Source organism: Diceros bicornis, chromosome 10 (genome assembly GCF_020826845.1).
Source record: "Diceros bicornis minor isolate mBicDic1 chromosome 10, mDicBic1.mat.cur, whole genome shotgun sequence".
NCBI lineage: Eukaryota > Metazoa > Chordata > Mammalia > Perissodactyla > Rhinocerotidae > Diceros > Diceros bicornis.
Window position 1 is genome coordinate 83,185,798 of NC_080749.1, and position 12,810 is coordinate 83,198,607.

Here is a 12,810-nt window from a genome sequence, read left to right on the forward strand (position 1 = left end):
TTTTAGTTTGAGGGATTAAAAGACAAGTAGGACTTTAACTCCTTGGGGTGGGGGAAGGTCGTTCTAGGCTGAAGGAAACGACACCAACAAGACAAACAGCAGGGCAAGTCATCAGGTGGGACAGGTGCGTGGGGTGTAAGGGAGGGTGAGACAGAGAAGTCAGCAGGAGGAAGATGGGACCAGGTCCTGCGTGACCGAACACCCTGGTAAGGATGCTAACCTCATTTCATAGGAAACAGGGAACGATGCTTGATGAGCAGAGTAACAGGACCTGACAAATGTTTACCAGGGTTTTGACTACCCTGGCAGCCGCGTAAAGGGACAGACGGACGAGAGCTGAATGGAGGCAACAGTTCCAATCAGAAGGCTCCTCCATGGTCGATCCAGGAGGAACGGCGAGGGCAATGTGAGCGGGAATGGAGAGGCAGGGGCCTGTAGAGAGTATTCTCACGATCAGACAGCTCCCTGGATGTGGCAAGGATGAAAGGAACATAAATTCTCAGATGTCTCTAGGGTTTCTGGTTTGGGCGATTATGAGATGATGACAGCATTAGTGGGGACAGAAAACACAGCAGAATAAATACATTCAGAAGAAAAGTTTAACAAACACAGTTTGACGCTCATACAGTCTGAGGTATGCAAACATCCAGGGAGATGGAAGACTATCTGTGCTCAGGAATAAAGAAAGGGACAGAGATGCTGACTTGGGAATCATGACACAGTACAAGTCCTTCCAATAATTTCCATGGGCCAGGGAGACAAGGCGGAGACAGAGGACAATGGGGACACAGCTTTATAAAACTGCTGCAATTAAGGGAGTTGGCAGAGAAGGCACCAATGAGGAAGGAGAAGTTGACCATAACTAGCTTTCTTCAGTTAGTACCCTTAAACCTGAATACAACATTTCATTAATGCCAAGATGCACATTTTAATATCTCTGCTATTGGGGAGCGTTTTACAATAATGGCATCCTATACCTGCTGTTGGCCAGGTGACGGTCATTATAGTTGGCATTGCCTACACACGCTCAAAGCGGGTCACGGCTCTTTGCACTGCCATCGTGTGAATTAAGGTGCGTGCACTATTGGTTTTGCATGTGGAGGAAACACTGTCGTGTGTGCAGAAAGGCACAAACAGCAGCAGGGTATAACACTGTCATTAGCGGAGCAAACATTCATCACTGAAGAACTGACCACAATGTTGTTTTTTTTTTGCAAAGCAACAACCAAATGAGAAAGGAAAATAACCACAAAGTAGAGGAAGCTGTGTTAGCTGATGTACGTAGAAAATACTGCCTTTCACATGTCAAGTAACACAGCTGAAAACAGGAGCGATACAGAAGATAAAAATCTATGTCTAACTAAGTCTAAGGAAGTATTTTGGTAAGTATAAAACAAAAATTGTAAGTGATAAGAAATGCACTGTGCATCTCTTCTTTCTTGGTGGTATATAAAACCAGAGTGGTTTTATAAATGATGTCACCTTTGATTTGACGAATTCTGTCATAACTCATAACTAAATACATAAGAAGAATGTAGACAATAGTATCTGAAGACTAATGACTATCATCACTAGCATCAAACAAACTCAAAACAAGAAAGAATAAAATTAAAGCTTAAATTCAGGAAATCTCAAAGAAGTTTAACTCCAGCCAAATACTTGAATCCAACACAATTACGGACTCAAGTCACAAATGCACAAATTTTTAAATAACGACAAAAAAGAGGCTGCTTCCCAGCCTCTGTTCTTTTTGGCTCAACGCTTGAGGTCTACTTTTATCATGTCCACTATTTAATTCAACAAATAATGAGCAATGACGAGCTCCACCAGTGTGCTGGGTACCCATTCCAGGCCTTCCCTCTAGGACCGCATGGATCTTAGGCAGAAGTTAGAGAGCTCCAGCCCAAGATACGCAAGCCCAACTATAAGACTCCCAGCACCACCTGTCTGGTTCTAGGCTTGTGTCTAATTCTAAGCTTATGCCTCGCACCTGGCAACATCACTGGTAAAGTGCCGGGCACTCACAGAATGCCCGTAACAGAGGCCCTGCCTCGCTCACGGTTGTCCCTCACGGAGCTCCTCCAGACAGCAAGAGCCCCGTGCCCTAGAGGCTTTCCTAACGCCAACTGCTCATCCACCTGCACTACTGACAAACACTGTTCACGCCCAGCTGTCTCACTCTGTTTATATGTCAGGACAATGCATGTGCTCACTTACCATCTGCTGTGGTCTCGTCCCTGCTGAAATACCACGTTCTGTCTCCAGCCTGGGCTTCCAGCAGCTTAAGCCTCCTCCACCAATGCCTGATCTATGCAGTGGCCATGTCTAGTTCTGAATCTCCAGCCCGCCCAGCCATGAATCATTCAGTAATTACTGACTGAGCATCTCTGTTCTAAACACTGGGGAGACAGCAATGGACAAAAATGTTCCTGCCTCTGAGAAGCTGACATTCTAGGAAAGGGATACAGACAACAAATAAACTAATTCATAAATGACGTAAGGTTAGGCAGATACAAATGTCAGGAAGAAAAATAAAGTAGACTGTGAGGATAAAAAGTGACAGGGGAGGCGGGAGACTTCTTTAATGAAGTGACATCTGAGAAACCTGAACGCAATGAGGGACTGAGGCAGGTAGAAATCTGGGGAAAAAAACATTCCAGGAAAAGAGAAAAACAAGTGCAAAGCCCTGAGGGTGGGCGCATACTCAGAGTGTGCAAGAAACAGCAAGAAGACCAGTGCTGATGGGACTCCAGAAGCGAGGGCGTGAGGTGAAGCTGCAGAGGGGCCAGGGCCAGACGAGGAGGCGCCTCACAGGCTGTGGTAGGAATTCTGGACTTGATTCTAGATGTGATGGAAAGCCACCGGAAGGTTCTGATCAGGGCACTAAAATGATCAGATGTGTACTCTAAAAGGCCTGCTCTAAAGGCGACATGCTGGATACTTCCATTTATAAGACATTCTGGAAAATGTAAAATTATAGGGACAGAAACAGAGCAGTGGAGACGGAGGAAAGGACTGATACGAAGGGGTAGCACAGAGAATTTTGGGGGTGATGGAACTGTCCCACGTCTTGATGATGGTGGTGGTTATATGACTCATGCCCTGTCAAAACCCACAGAACTGTCCCTCAAAAGGGCACATCACTGTGGAGTTCAGAGAAAGAGGGACACACGGCCCACTCTGGCTGCCATGTGAACAATACACCTGGGTATGGGGGGCATGGCAAGAAGCAGGAAGACCAATGAGGAGACTATTACAACAATGCAGCTAAGGCTAGGGTGGAAGCAGGGAAGTCGTCGAAATGCACCTGGATTCAAGGTACAGACTGAAAGTAGAGCCAAGAGATCTGCGTGATTCTAAGTCTTGCAGTGTAAGTCTGGCACACTTGTAAGTCTCTTACCTGGGGACTGATGGGATTACAAGTGTTTGCTATACTCTTATGTAATTTTTAACTTAAAACAAGAATAGCTCAAACTGCTTTCAGAGAGAAAACCATTCTCAAAACTTTCAATCATAAATACCTTTTACAAACCTGATTAATATTATTTTATATTATCTTTTTATTTTATATTATCATATAAAATGTATATTATTTTATGACTAATTCTACTAATTCAACCTTATGTTTGTAGGTGAATTTGCCTAAGTAGGGATATTTAACCAGCTGAAGAAAACACACTTCTTTCAGTTCTTTAAAAGCATTCACAGGGGCGGCCTGGTGGTGTAGCAGCTAAGTTCGCACGGTCCACTTCGGCGGCCCGGGGTTTGCCGGCTCAGATCCCGGGTGTGGACTTACTCACCACGCATCAAGCCATGCTGAGGCAGAGTCCCACACAGAACTAGAAGGACCTACAACTAGGATATACAACTATGTACGGGGGCTTTGGGGAGGAAAAAAAGAAAAAGAGGAAGATTGCCAACAGATGTTAGTTCAGGGGAATCTTCCTCAAAAAAAAAAAAAAAAAAAAAACCATTCACATAATAGTTGTTGTCATACTAATGCAAACTTCACTCTTATTAAACCAATAAAGCAGACCCTGAAGTACAGCCTCCCTATTTAACAATATTTTCCTTGTCTTATTAGAAGTATGCTGAATGGTGTGACTTTAAATCAAAACATACAACCAGGATCATTCACTTCCGTGGTTTGAAGGGCCCATATTAACAAGGGTCTGTGAAATCATCAATGAACGTCCACAAAAGTGGTTCCAAAAGCATAAAGAAATCATTCCCTAACCATGATAACGCCTGAATAAGCTAACAAAAATGTCTATATTGTAAATGTTTTTAAATTGAAATGGGAAGATAAATAATTACTCAACATTTGTATATGTAGTTTACTATAAAAATTTTCAAAATATATGCTCTATAAAAGAAATTAAAAAACAAAAGAAGTTCTTGGTAGTGAAGCAGCCTGGGAACTAAAAACTTGGAAACTGAGGTCCAGAAAGAATGAAGCATTGGTCCTATTACACTAGCGGCAATGCCAGATCACAACCTTGGACTAACTCCTGGTCCAACGCCCACTGGGCTACCCTGAGGCAGCCTGAAAACCATGAAATGCTTACAGAGGGCAAGAATTTTCTCACTCAACTTTTAGTACACATCCCTTGCACAATACCTTGCAAATAGCAGAAGAACTCAATGAGTGTCTGATGGGTGAAACAATAAAAATGCATTTATTTTAAATGATTATATAATTCAGATTGATTCACTAATTCAGACTTGTTTCTCCTCCACATAATTCTGAATTAATTAGGGTTTATGATATCAGCATTAACAAAAGCAATAATTAAGTTCAACAGAATTATAGAAAGGTTTGGCTTTGGGCCAAAATTTTATCAAATATTCAAGACATTCATAGAATTGTATATAAAAAAGCAAAAACCTAGAGAAATGGGGCAAAGAAAGAGCTTGGGGAATCTGCTACATACACGAAAATGTATCTTAAGGAGAAGAGAGGTACAGAACAGGGATAGACAATAAACAAAATACCCATATCTAAGTTCTACTAGGACTCGTCCATAACAGTGTTTCGTTTTGTTTTTTTTTTAATGAGGATACGACATTAATTCAATGGGTCACGACCAGCATTTTTTTTTAGTAAAATAGAACAGACTATAAAATATCAGGTACTAAAAGTACTGTTTCATAAAACTTGTTTCAGGGATTTATACACACACATAGTTTGTGCTAAGTCACAGCGTACTTCCTACTATGGATAGCTGTCAAAAGTTAGAAAGCCTCTGCCGCAGAACACAAAATTGGAACTTACCATTTTTTTGGCATGTTCCTCACACAGAGGTGTCTGGTGTGTAATGTCAAACACGGGCACCGAGCACTGCTGTCCGTCTGCAAACTTGGCCGTGCAACTTGAGAAGAGCTGCTGAGAGCGGTTCAAGAGGATATCTGGGTTTTTTAGGTTAGGAATAAAATACACCGAAATTCTATTTAATTTTAAAATTTTTGTATAACATTTGCTTCCTCCCTTACTTCATTTAGGACTTATACATTTTATTATGTATAAAAGCTAAACAATCAACCCAACTACTGACGTGGGAAAATGGTAACAGTTGAATTTACCATCATTATTTATCAGAAGATACTTCTGAGGGAGTCCGTTTTGCTAATGGGCTCCTAACACGAGTCTACTGCGTGGCCATTCTGATTTCTGTTATTTGGAGAAGCAGGGTCATTTCCTTCTTAACACACTAACTTCTAAAAGTTACACTATAATGGTTACAAAAACCACAACTACTTTCTTTTAAGGAAAACTTCTGCACATGATACTCATCAAGAAAAATAAAGATATAGTTACAAAAAACTCATCTATGCAAATTTGGGTTTTTCATTTCACATTTCCAACCCCAAACTCAACCTTACAACTTATAAAAAATTACCTTTCAATCAAAACTGCGCTATTAAAATTGGAATGTCAGCTTCACAGCATCAACACTTTTAAGCATCCATATGCTCAACAACTACCTACATTCCCACATCATTTACTTTCTCTCCACTCAGGAAGCATCTGTTTTCCTTTATGCTCTTATGGTTAGGGCTATTGATAAAGCCTGTCTTGCATAGAAGCTGCTCCTGAAAAAGTTGTGAAAATACAACTCTAAGAGCAGAAAGGAGGGCAAAAGTCAAACAGATAGTAAAGAAGAATAATTGCTACTATATGAATTTTCAAATGCTACTCAATTTTAAATGTTTAATAAAAGTGAGAGTAGTAAGATTTCATAACCAGCCTGAAGCTCTTTAACATAGTTTTCCTCAAGTATATTCTGTCTCCAGGTATCTTCTTTCCTAGTAGAAAGTGATGTTTATCTTTCATTCATTTCAAATCAGCACTGTACTCAATACAAACAGCAAATTATTCCCACTGCAGAAGGCACGTTATAAAACTACATAACTTTCTTGGAAGACTAAAAACAGTCTTTGAATAATATTTGATTTTTCCAACAATGAATCTTATAGTTGCCTCTTATAAACTATCTAGAACCACCAGAAGGAACAGAATTCTGTTAACAAAATTTAATTGACAGCCACTAGAAGAACCTGCTACTTGCTGTCAATTTTGCTTATTTTAATGTGATTCTTGAATAAAGAATTGCAAAGAGATAAGCAGAAAGAAATTATTCAGAGGACATCATGAAAACTGGAAGTTATATAAAAATTATTTTATTTTTTATTTATTTTCTTTTTAAAGATTTTATTTATTTTTTTTTCCCCCCAAAGCCCCAGTAGATGGCTGTATGTCATAGCTGCACATCCTTCTAGTTGCTGTATGTGGGACGCGGCCTCAGCATGGCCGGAGAAGCGGTGCGTTGGTAGGCGCCCGGGATCCGAACCCAGGCCGCCAGCAGCGGAGCGCGCGCACTTAACCGCTAAGCCACGGGGCCGGCCCTAAAAATTATTTTAAACATTAAATAGTTATGATTTCAAAAGTCATTCACTTGGGCCGGCCCCGTGGCTTAGCGCTTAAGTGCGCGAGCTCTGCTGCTGGCCGCCCGGGTTCGGATCCCGGGCGCGCACCGACGCACCAAGCGCTTCTCCGGCCATGCTGAGGCTGCGTCCCCTGTACAGCAACTAGAAGGATGTGCAGCTATGACATACAACCATCTACTGGGGCTTTGGGGGAAATAAATAAATAAATAAATAAAATTAAAAAAAAAAACAAGTCATTCACTTGGCCTAAGAATGAAATACACAGCCCCAAACAAGTCAACACTTGTCCGCGCCTGTCAATTTAGTGAAGAGGATACGTTGGAAACAATGTCTGGTGAAGGGAAGGGCTCTGTTAGTGCACTGTTCACCCTTCACGGTTCCACTGCACACGGCTGGCTCCATCTCCCTCAACTTGGTCTGGCTTATGCTGAGAAAGAAAAAAACAAAATTAATTTTTGAAAAATGCTTTAAGAATCCAGGGCAGTTTTCCAACATATGTTACCACAATGTAATACCAACATTTGACCTATCTACATTCATTAAATAAATGCAAATATGAGTTACAACAACCAGTTCCAATATTTCTCCAATCTACTGACAAAACAAATAATTACATCAGAAACGGTTTTGACTTTGTTTCTTTTTTAAAGTGATATCTGGTTCCTTTTACTTCACAAAGAGGCAGTAGAGAAAAGTAACGAGGACATGAGGCTAGCTCTATCCCTTCCTAGCTGTGTGACCTTGGGCCAGTCACTCAGCCTTGCTTAAGCCTCCACTTCCTCACCCGTGAAGTGGAGAGAAGAGTGCCTTCAGCTGACAGGTACGCACCAAAGACACAGCCCACCTAGACACCTGTCACGTACAGCAGACACTGTGGCCACAGCACACAGTGTGAGGTCGGCAGTCACCACAGTTGTAGCATCACTTAGATTTTGGCTGTGTCTGCTGCTGAACAGCAAATCTGCAAACACACTGATCAACACATTAGGAGAGGACACTGATATGCAGAAATGGTTGATTTGCTCTCATCTTCCAAAATGCACTCACTCGGGACTTTTTTTTTTAACTTTCTATCATATGTTTGACTCCAACTTTCGTTAAATGCTATCTCCACTTTGTATATTTAATATTTAAATATTTTAATTTATTTTTGAATTTTATGAACAGGCAATGCGTTCACACGGTTCCAAAAAAAATCGAAGAAGAGAAAGCTAGCCAGTGAAGAATCCCCTTTCCACCCTCGTCCTGATTTGACAACTCCCACTCCCTCTATGATAAGTATTCATTTCATGAGCTTGTGGATCCCGCCATAGTTTATACAAACATAAAAAACCCACAATATTTAAATTCTTAGAAGCACAAAAACCATCCTCTCTACATGCCTCTATACAGCCTCAGAAACGCTAGGCCTTGACGCATGTCTGCGTATGGAGGAGTCTACTTCACTGTCACAGGGCAGGCACCAGAGATAAAAAAATCTTTTGAATTGTTTGTTTCCAGTATCTTTCTAAGGATTTCAACGGAATGATTTACACAAATTAGAGAAGGTCATACAGAATCTAAATTACAAATGAATTTACATAAAATCTAAATAAAAGAATAACTTCTGTTGTAACTTTCATATGAACGGTAAATGCACATGGACAACCAGGTGCTGCCCTGGACACCGCCTTAATGAAGGGCTCTGCGAGGTCCGCCAGGACCACAAGAGTGTGGAAGTGGTCAACAACTTTAGCCCTGTAAAACGGACATACAATTTCAAATAAATGAAGCTAAGCCCAAATTCTCTCGGTCTAGATTTAAATAGAAGGCAGACTCTATATTGAGTGGATAATTTTCGTTGCACACTTTAATAATTTGCTCGGCCATCTACCAAGGCCAGTGTACAACACATTCCCTCACTCTCTTTATCCCAGACTTCAAAGGAAACCACTGGTTTCATTTTTTAAAATCGCCAATATGTTCCAACTCACCAACCTATCTCTTAAAATAAACCTGAAGTCAGACTTTCAATATTCCCATGGATAACATAAAGTAAAAATGCTGCTATGATGTCAGATATATTTTATTGTCCAGATAATCCCAACAAAACCAAGGGAGAATTATCAAAACGTTTTCATGTTTTTTAATATGAAAACATCTACCACAGGCTTCCATTTTGAAAGCTCTATTGGATCCCCCACTAACAATGAAGTTTCCATACAAACAACACTAGTCTCTGTAGTATTGTGGGCTACAAGATACTAGGAGTAGGGTTTATACTTTGAGCTATTTCAATGGTTTATTCCACATATTCACCAATAAATATGACAAAGTTATTAGATAAAAAATACTTTAATGTTATTCAGTTTATATCCAAACGATATTTTAATAGATACCTATTAGAAGGTAGCCATTAACGTTTTAATTTCTAAATATATTTAACAGCAACTTTTTAAATGTCTTTTGTGGAATTAGTCTCGGACAGCAAAAACATCAAATAGACGAAGGGCATTATCCAACTGACAGCAGTTTTTTGTGAACCTAAAATATAACGTAAAGGAGCAAGCTACCAATCACCAGGGAATGGTTACGGCACATCGTCATACGATTATCAGCGAGGCACCGGGCAACACACTTTTTACCATTCATGGGTGACACAACCAAATGACATCCAGTAAACCCGGGAACTATAAGAGAGTTCATCTTGGTGTTTGTTTTGTAACTCAGGAAATTCTTTAAAAAATATCACTAAAGGTGGTTTGGGAGATGTTCTCAAAAGGAAGGGGCTGATTCTGCCTTCATCAATAAATCATAATCACATAATCATAATGTTATAATCACATAACCACATAATCATAAATAAATCACAAATCATAAATAAATACAGTTTTCTACACAAATACCAAAGTGTCCCCAACTCATAGTATCGTCTCTTACATCTTTGAGAAGGTCATAAAAATATACTAAACGCAATGTATACAACGCTTTACATACACAATGCTTCATGCTGGACAAAACTAAAGTTTCTACTGAAATTCTATACTTAAAAAGCATTATATAATATAAATGTCAGCTATCATTATTTTAAAACCTATGTCAAACTGAGTGAATTCTTTCAACAAATAGAGAACAGATGTCTCTTCACTTATTCAATTCTATTTATCAACACTGGAGATTTAAGAACAAAATGTACATTGTTCCTGCCCTCATAGAAATTATTGTCTAGCCTGACAGACAGACATTAATGTAAGTATAAAATCCTACAATGAAGCAGAGTGCAGAGCACAATAACCATATACAACAGGGGACCTAACATAGTCAAGGGAATTTGGAAATTTTTCTGAGAAAGATAAGTCTCTAAGTCAGTAAACTACGACCTACAGAATGTTCTAGAACAGACACTACCTCCCTACAGAGGACTGGGAGCTCTACAAGCGAGGGAAAATACGGCAGGCTGCAGTCACTATGCAGGTGTATCAGACACACAATCACAGTTTCACACAACTCTATGCCAAGAAGCAGAAAACTCCTCAGCGCATAGCATCGTTTTAAGGTAAGTGATTGAAAACTAGGTTACCTTTTTTACAGCAAATATAATGAAAATGAAAATACACAAAACTAAAATGAAATTTCAAAACTATATAGGTACGCAAGAAATATGATCAATAGCTACTAAAGCAAAGATTGTTTTTTAGTTGTCTGGGTTTTAACCCTTTTTCCTCAAGTGGCTCATGCCTACCATGGAAAACAGAATATACAGACTACAAATTTTTTTAACTTTAATTTATCAATAATCCCACGATCTAGAGATAACTACTGCTACTACTTAGGTATATAAACTCCTAAAATGTTATATATCCACGGTTATCTAAAAAATTCATAAGTAAAAAGTGTGAAAAAATAAACTCATTACAGAACTAAGCCTTCTAAATTTGAAAATTATTTCCTTCAATAAAAAGATGTTTTGGAAATTTTCAATTCAATTAAGCTAGTATTTTCAAAAGGTACATAATCTAATATAATTATGATTCAATTTACATTTTTACCACTTAGATAAACTTCCAAAACGGCAATATACCATAATTTTCTCATCAAAACATCAAATAACTCTATATTTCCAATATATAGATTTTCATTCAATAAAACATTATGAAAACATTATAAATCATGTTTCCAAAACAATCTTTGAGAAAAGAGGGGAATGGGTATGATATATTTTTACGATAAAAAAACTGGACACATACTCTTAAATAGTAGAGATCCAGTTTTGCTTAAATACATACATAAAACAGGAAGTGTAAGGACTAACATCCATGTTATGAAGCCATCAAGTCATGTTTTAAAGAATTAATATCATGAGAAAATGGTCATAATTCAGTGTTAAATGGAAAAAAAGCAGGAAATAAAAAAAATACATAGCATGATCTTAATTTTGCTTCTTAATACAAACATGGCTCACTGGAGATTTCATACATTATACACCCACATACCAGACACAGAAAACAACTAGAAGCAAAAAGAGTCAAAATGTTCACAATGCATATTCTCTGTTTTGTGAATGTTGATATTACTGAGATTTTCCCCTTCTTTTTTCTATATTTTTCAAAATTTTCACAATAAGGAAGTATCTGTACTATCAACAGAACTGAATTTTTCCCAAAAGAAATCCAATGTAATAAGATATTTTGAACACATAATATGTGGGAAAATACATTGGAAAGAAAATTTTAAAATAATACAAGTAAAAAATGTGAAATACTACTTTTGTAGTAAATAAAAATATAAATATTACTTTGAAATAACATGAAATTTCTAAGCATTGTATTTTTTTAAAGACAGGTAAAATTCTCAAATCCTTTATTAAATAAATTCTAATCAAACTCCAGCAAAATACAGTAATGCTTTAATTTTACTGTCAGCTCACGGCAGTCTTCTTCTACCACCTATGTAGAACTTCATCTGAGCGACAAGACCAAAATACAGTGCTGAAATATTTCAGGCTTAAATGCCCACCGTCCCTCGCATCTCAACTATCCTCTCAAAATACACACAAAACAAACTGAGAGCAGCCCCTCGGAAGCAGGAGGCCGGCAGGGCTCTAACCTGGCTCGACTGCGCGCAGCTCTCTGCAGCTCCTGGATGAACTGCCCGGTGCACTCGGGCTCTCTGCTGGCTGCCTGCAGCAAGGCTTTCCTCAGCGTGTGCCGGCATTTCTTCTGACGAGATTCTGCCCGCTCCAGGCGGCAGAGGTGCTTATATTTCTGCTGAAAGTGAGTGCAAAGTTGGGTCACCCTGGAGCTCCTGGTCTCTGTGTCATCGTCATCTGACCTGGAAAGTGCAGGGAGAGAAGTGAAAACTGATTACACGTCAGGCTTGTTTAGAAAGGGCCACTCTGAGCAAGAGTGGCAGGATGCACAAGGTTAAATCCTGGGGCCCGTGAGCACATACCAACAAAATCAGAGGAAGAGAATTAGAGCAGAGCTGAAAATAAGGACACTGCGTCAACAATAAGTGAGGTGGCTTCTTAAACCCAATGCTTTACGAAGCTTCACCCTTCAGCATGTCATAATTAGACACCTAATGCACCAGAGTCTTCTAAACTTTAAGTGACTGGTGATTCTTGGGAAGAAAATAATTTCTTTGCCTTTACTTACTAAAAAGTCTGAGTAAATGACAGAGCAGCTATCCTCATTAGCACTCAGCATAATTTCCTAAAAGAGAGGTCGCACCAGAACAGAGCAGTGACCTCTACTTTCAAAGAGCTGCCCTTTCAGAGGGACCCTTTCCTGCCACGCACTTAAAGAGTTTTGATTGTGGAGATCACAATCATTCCTCAGTGCTTTTTAAATTAACCTCAAAAGATAGCCTCAACAACATTTC

General features: G+C 39.2%; 1 protein-coding gene across 3 annotated transcripts in view; it reads right to left on the reverse strand.

Moving 5' to 3' along the window:
* The window catches only part of INO80D (INO80 complex subunit D), a 63,326-nt gene that overhangs the window by 7,031 nt on the left and 43,485 nt on the right, over window positions 1-12,810 (reverse strand). For all 3 annotated transcript variants that reach the window (XM_058549671.1, XM_058549672.1, XM_058549669.1), the window contains 3 exons: window positions 12,034-12,258; window positions 7,266-7,375; window positions 5,276-5,409 (listed from right to left, as the gene is read on the reverse strand). In XM_058549671.1, the coding sequence (XP_058405654.1) occupies window positions 5,276-5,409; window positions 7,266-7,375; window positions 12,034-12,258 (469 nt within the window). The remainder of the gene's footprint in view (window positions 1-5,275; window positions 5,410-7,265; window positions 7,376-12,033; window positions 12,259-12,810) is intronic.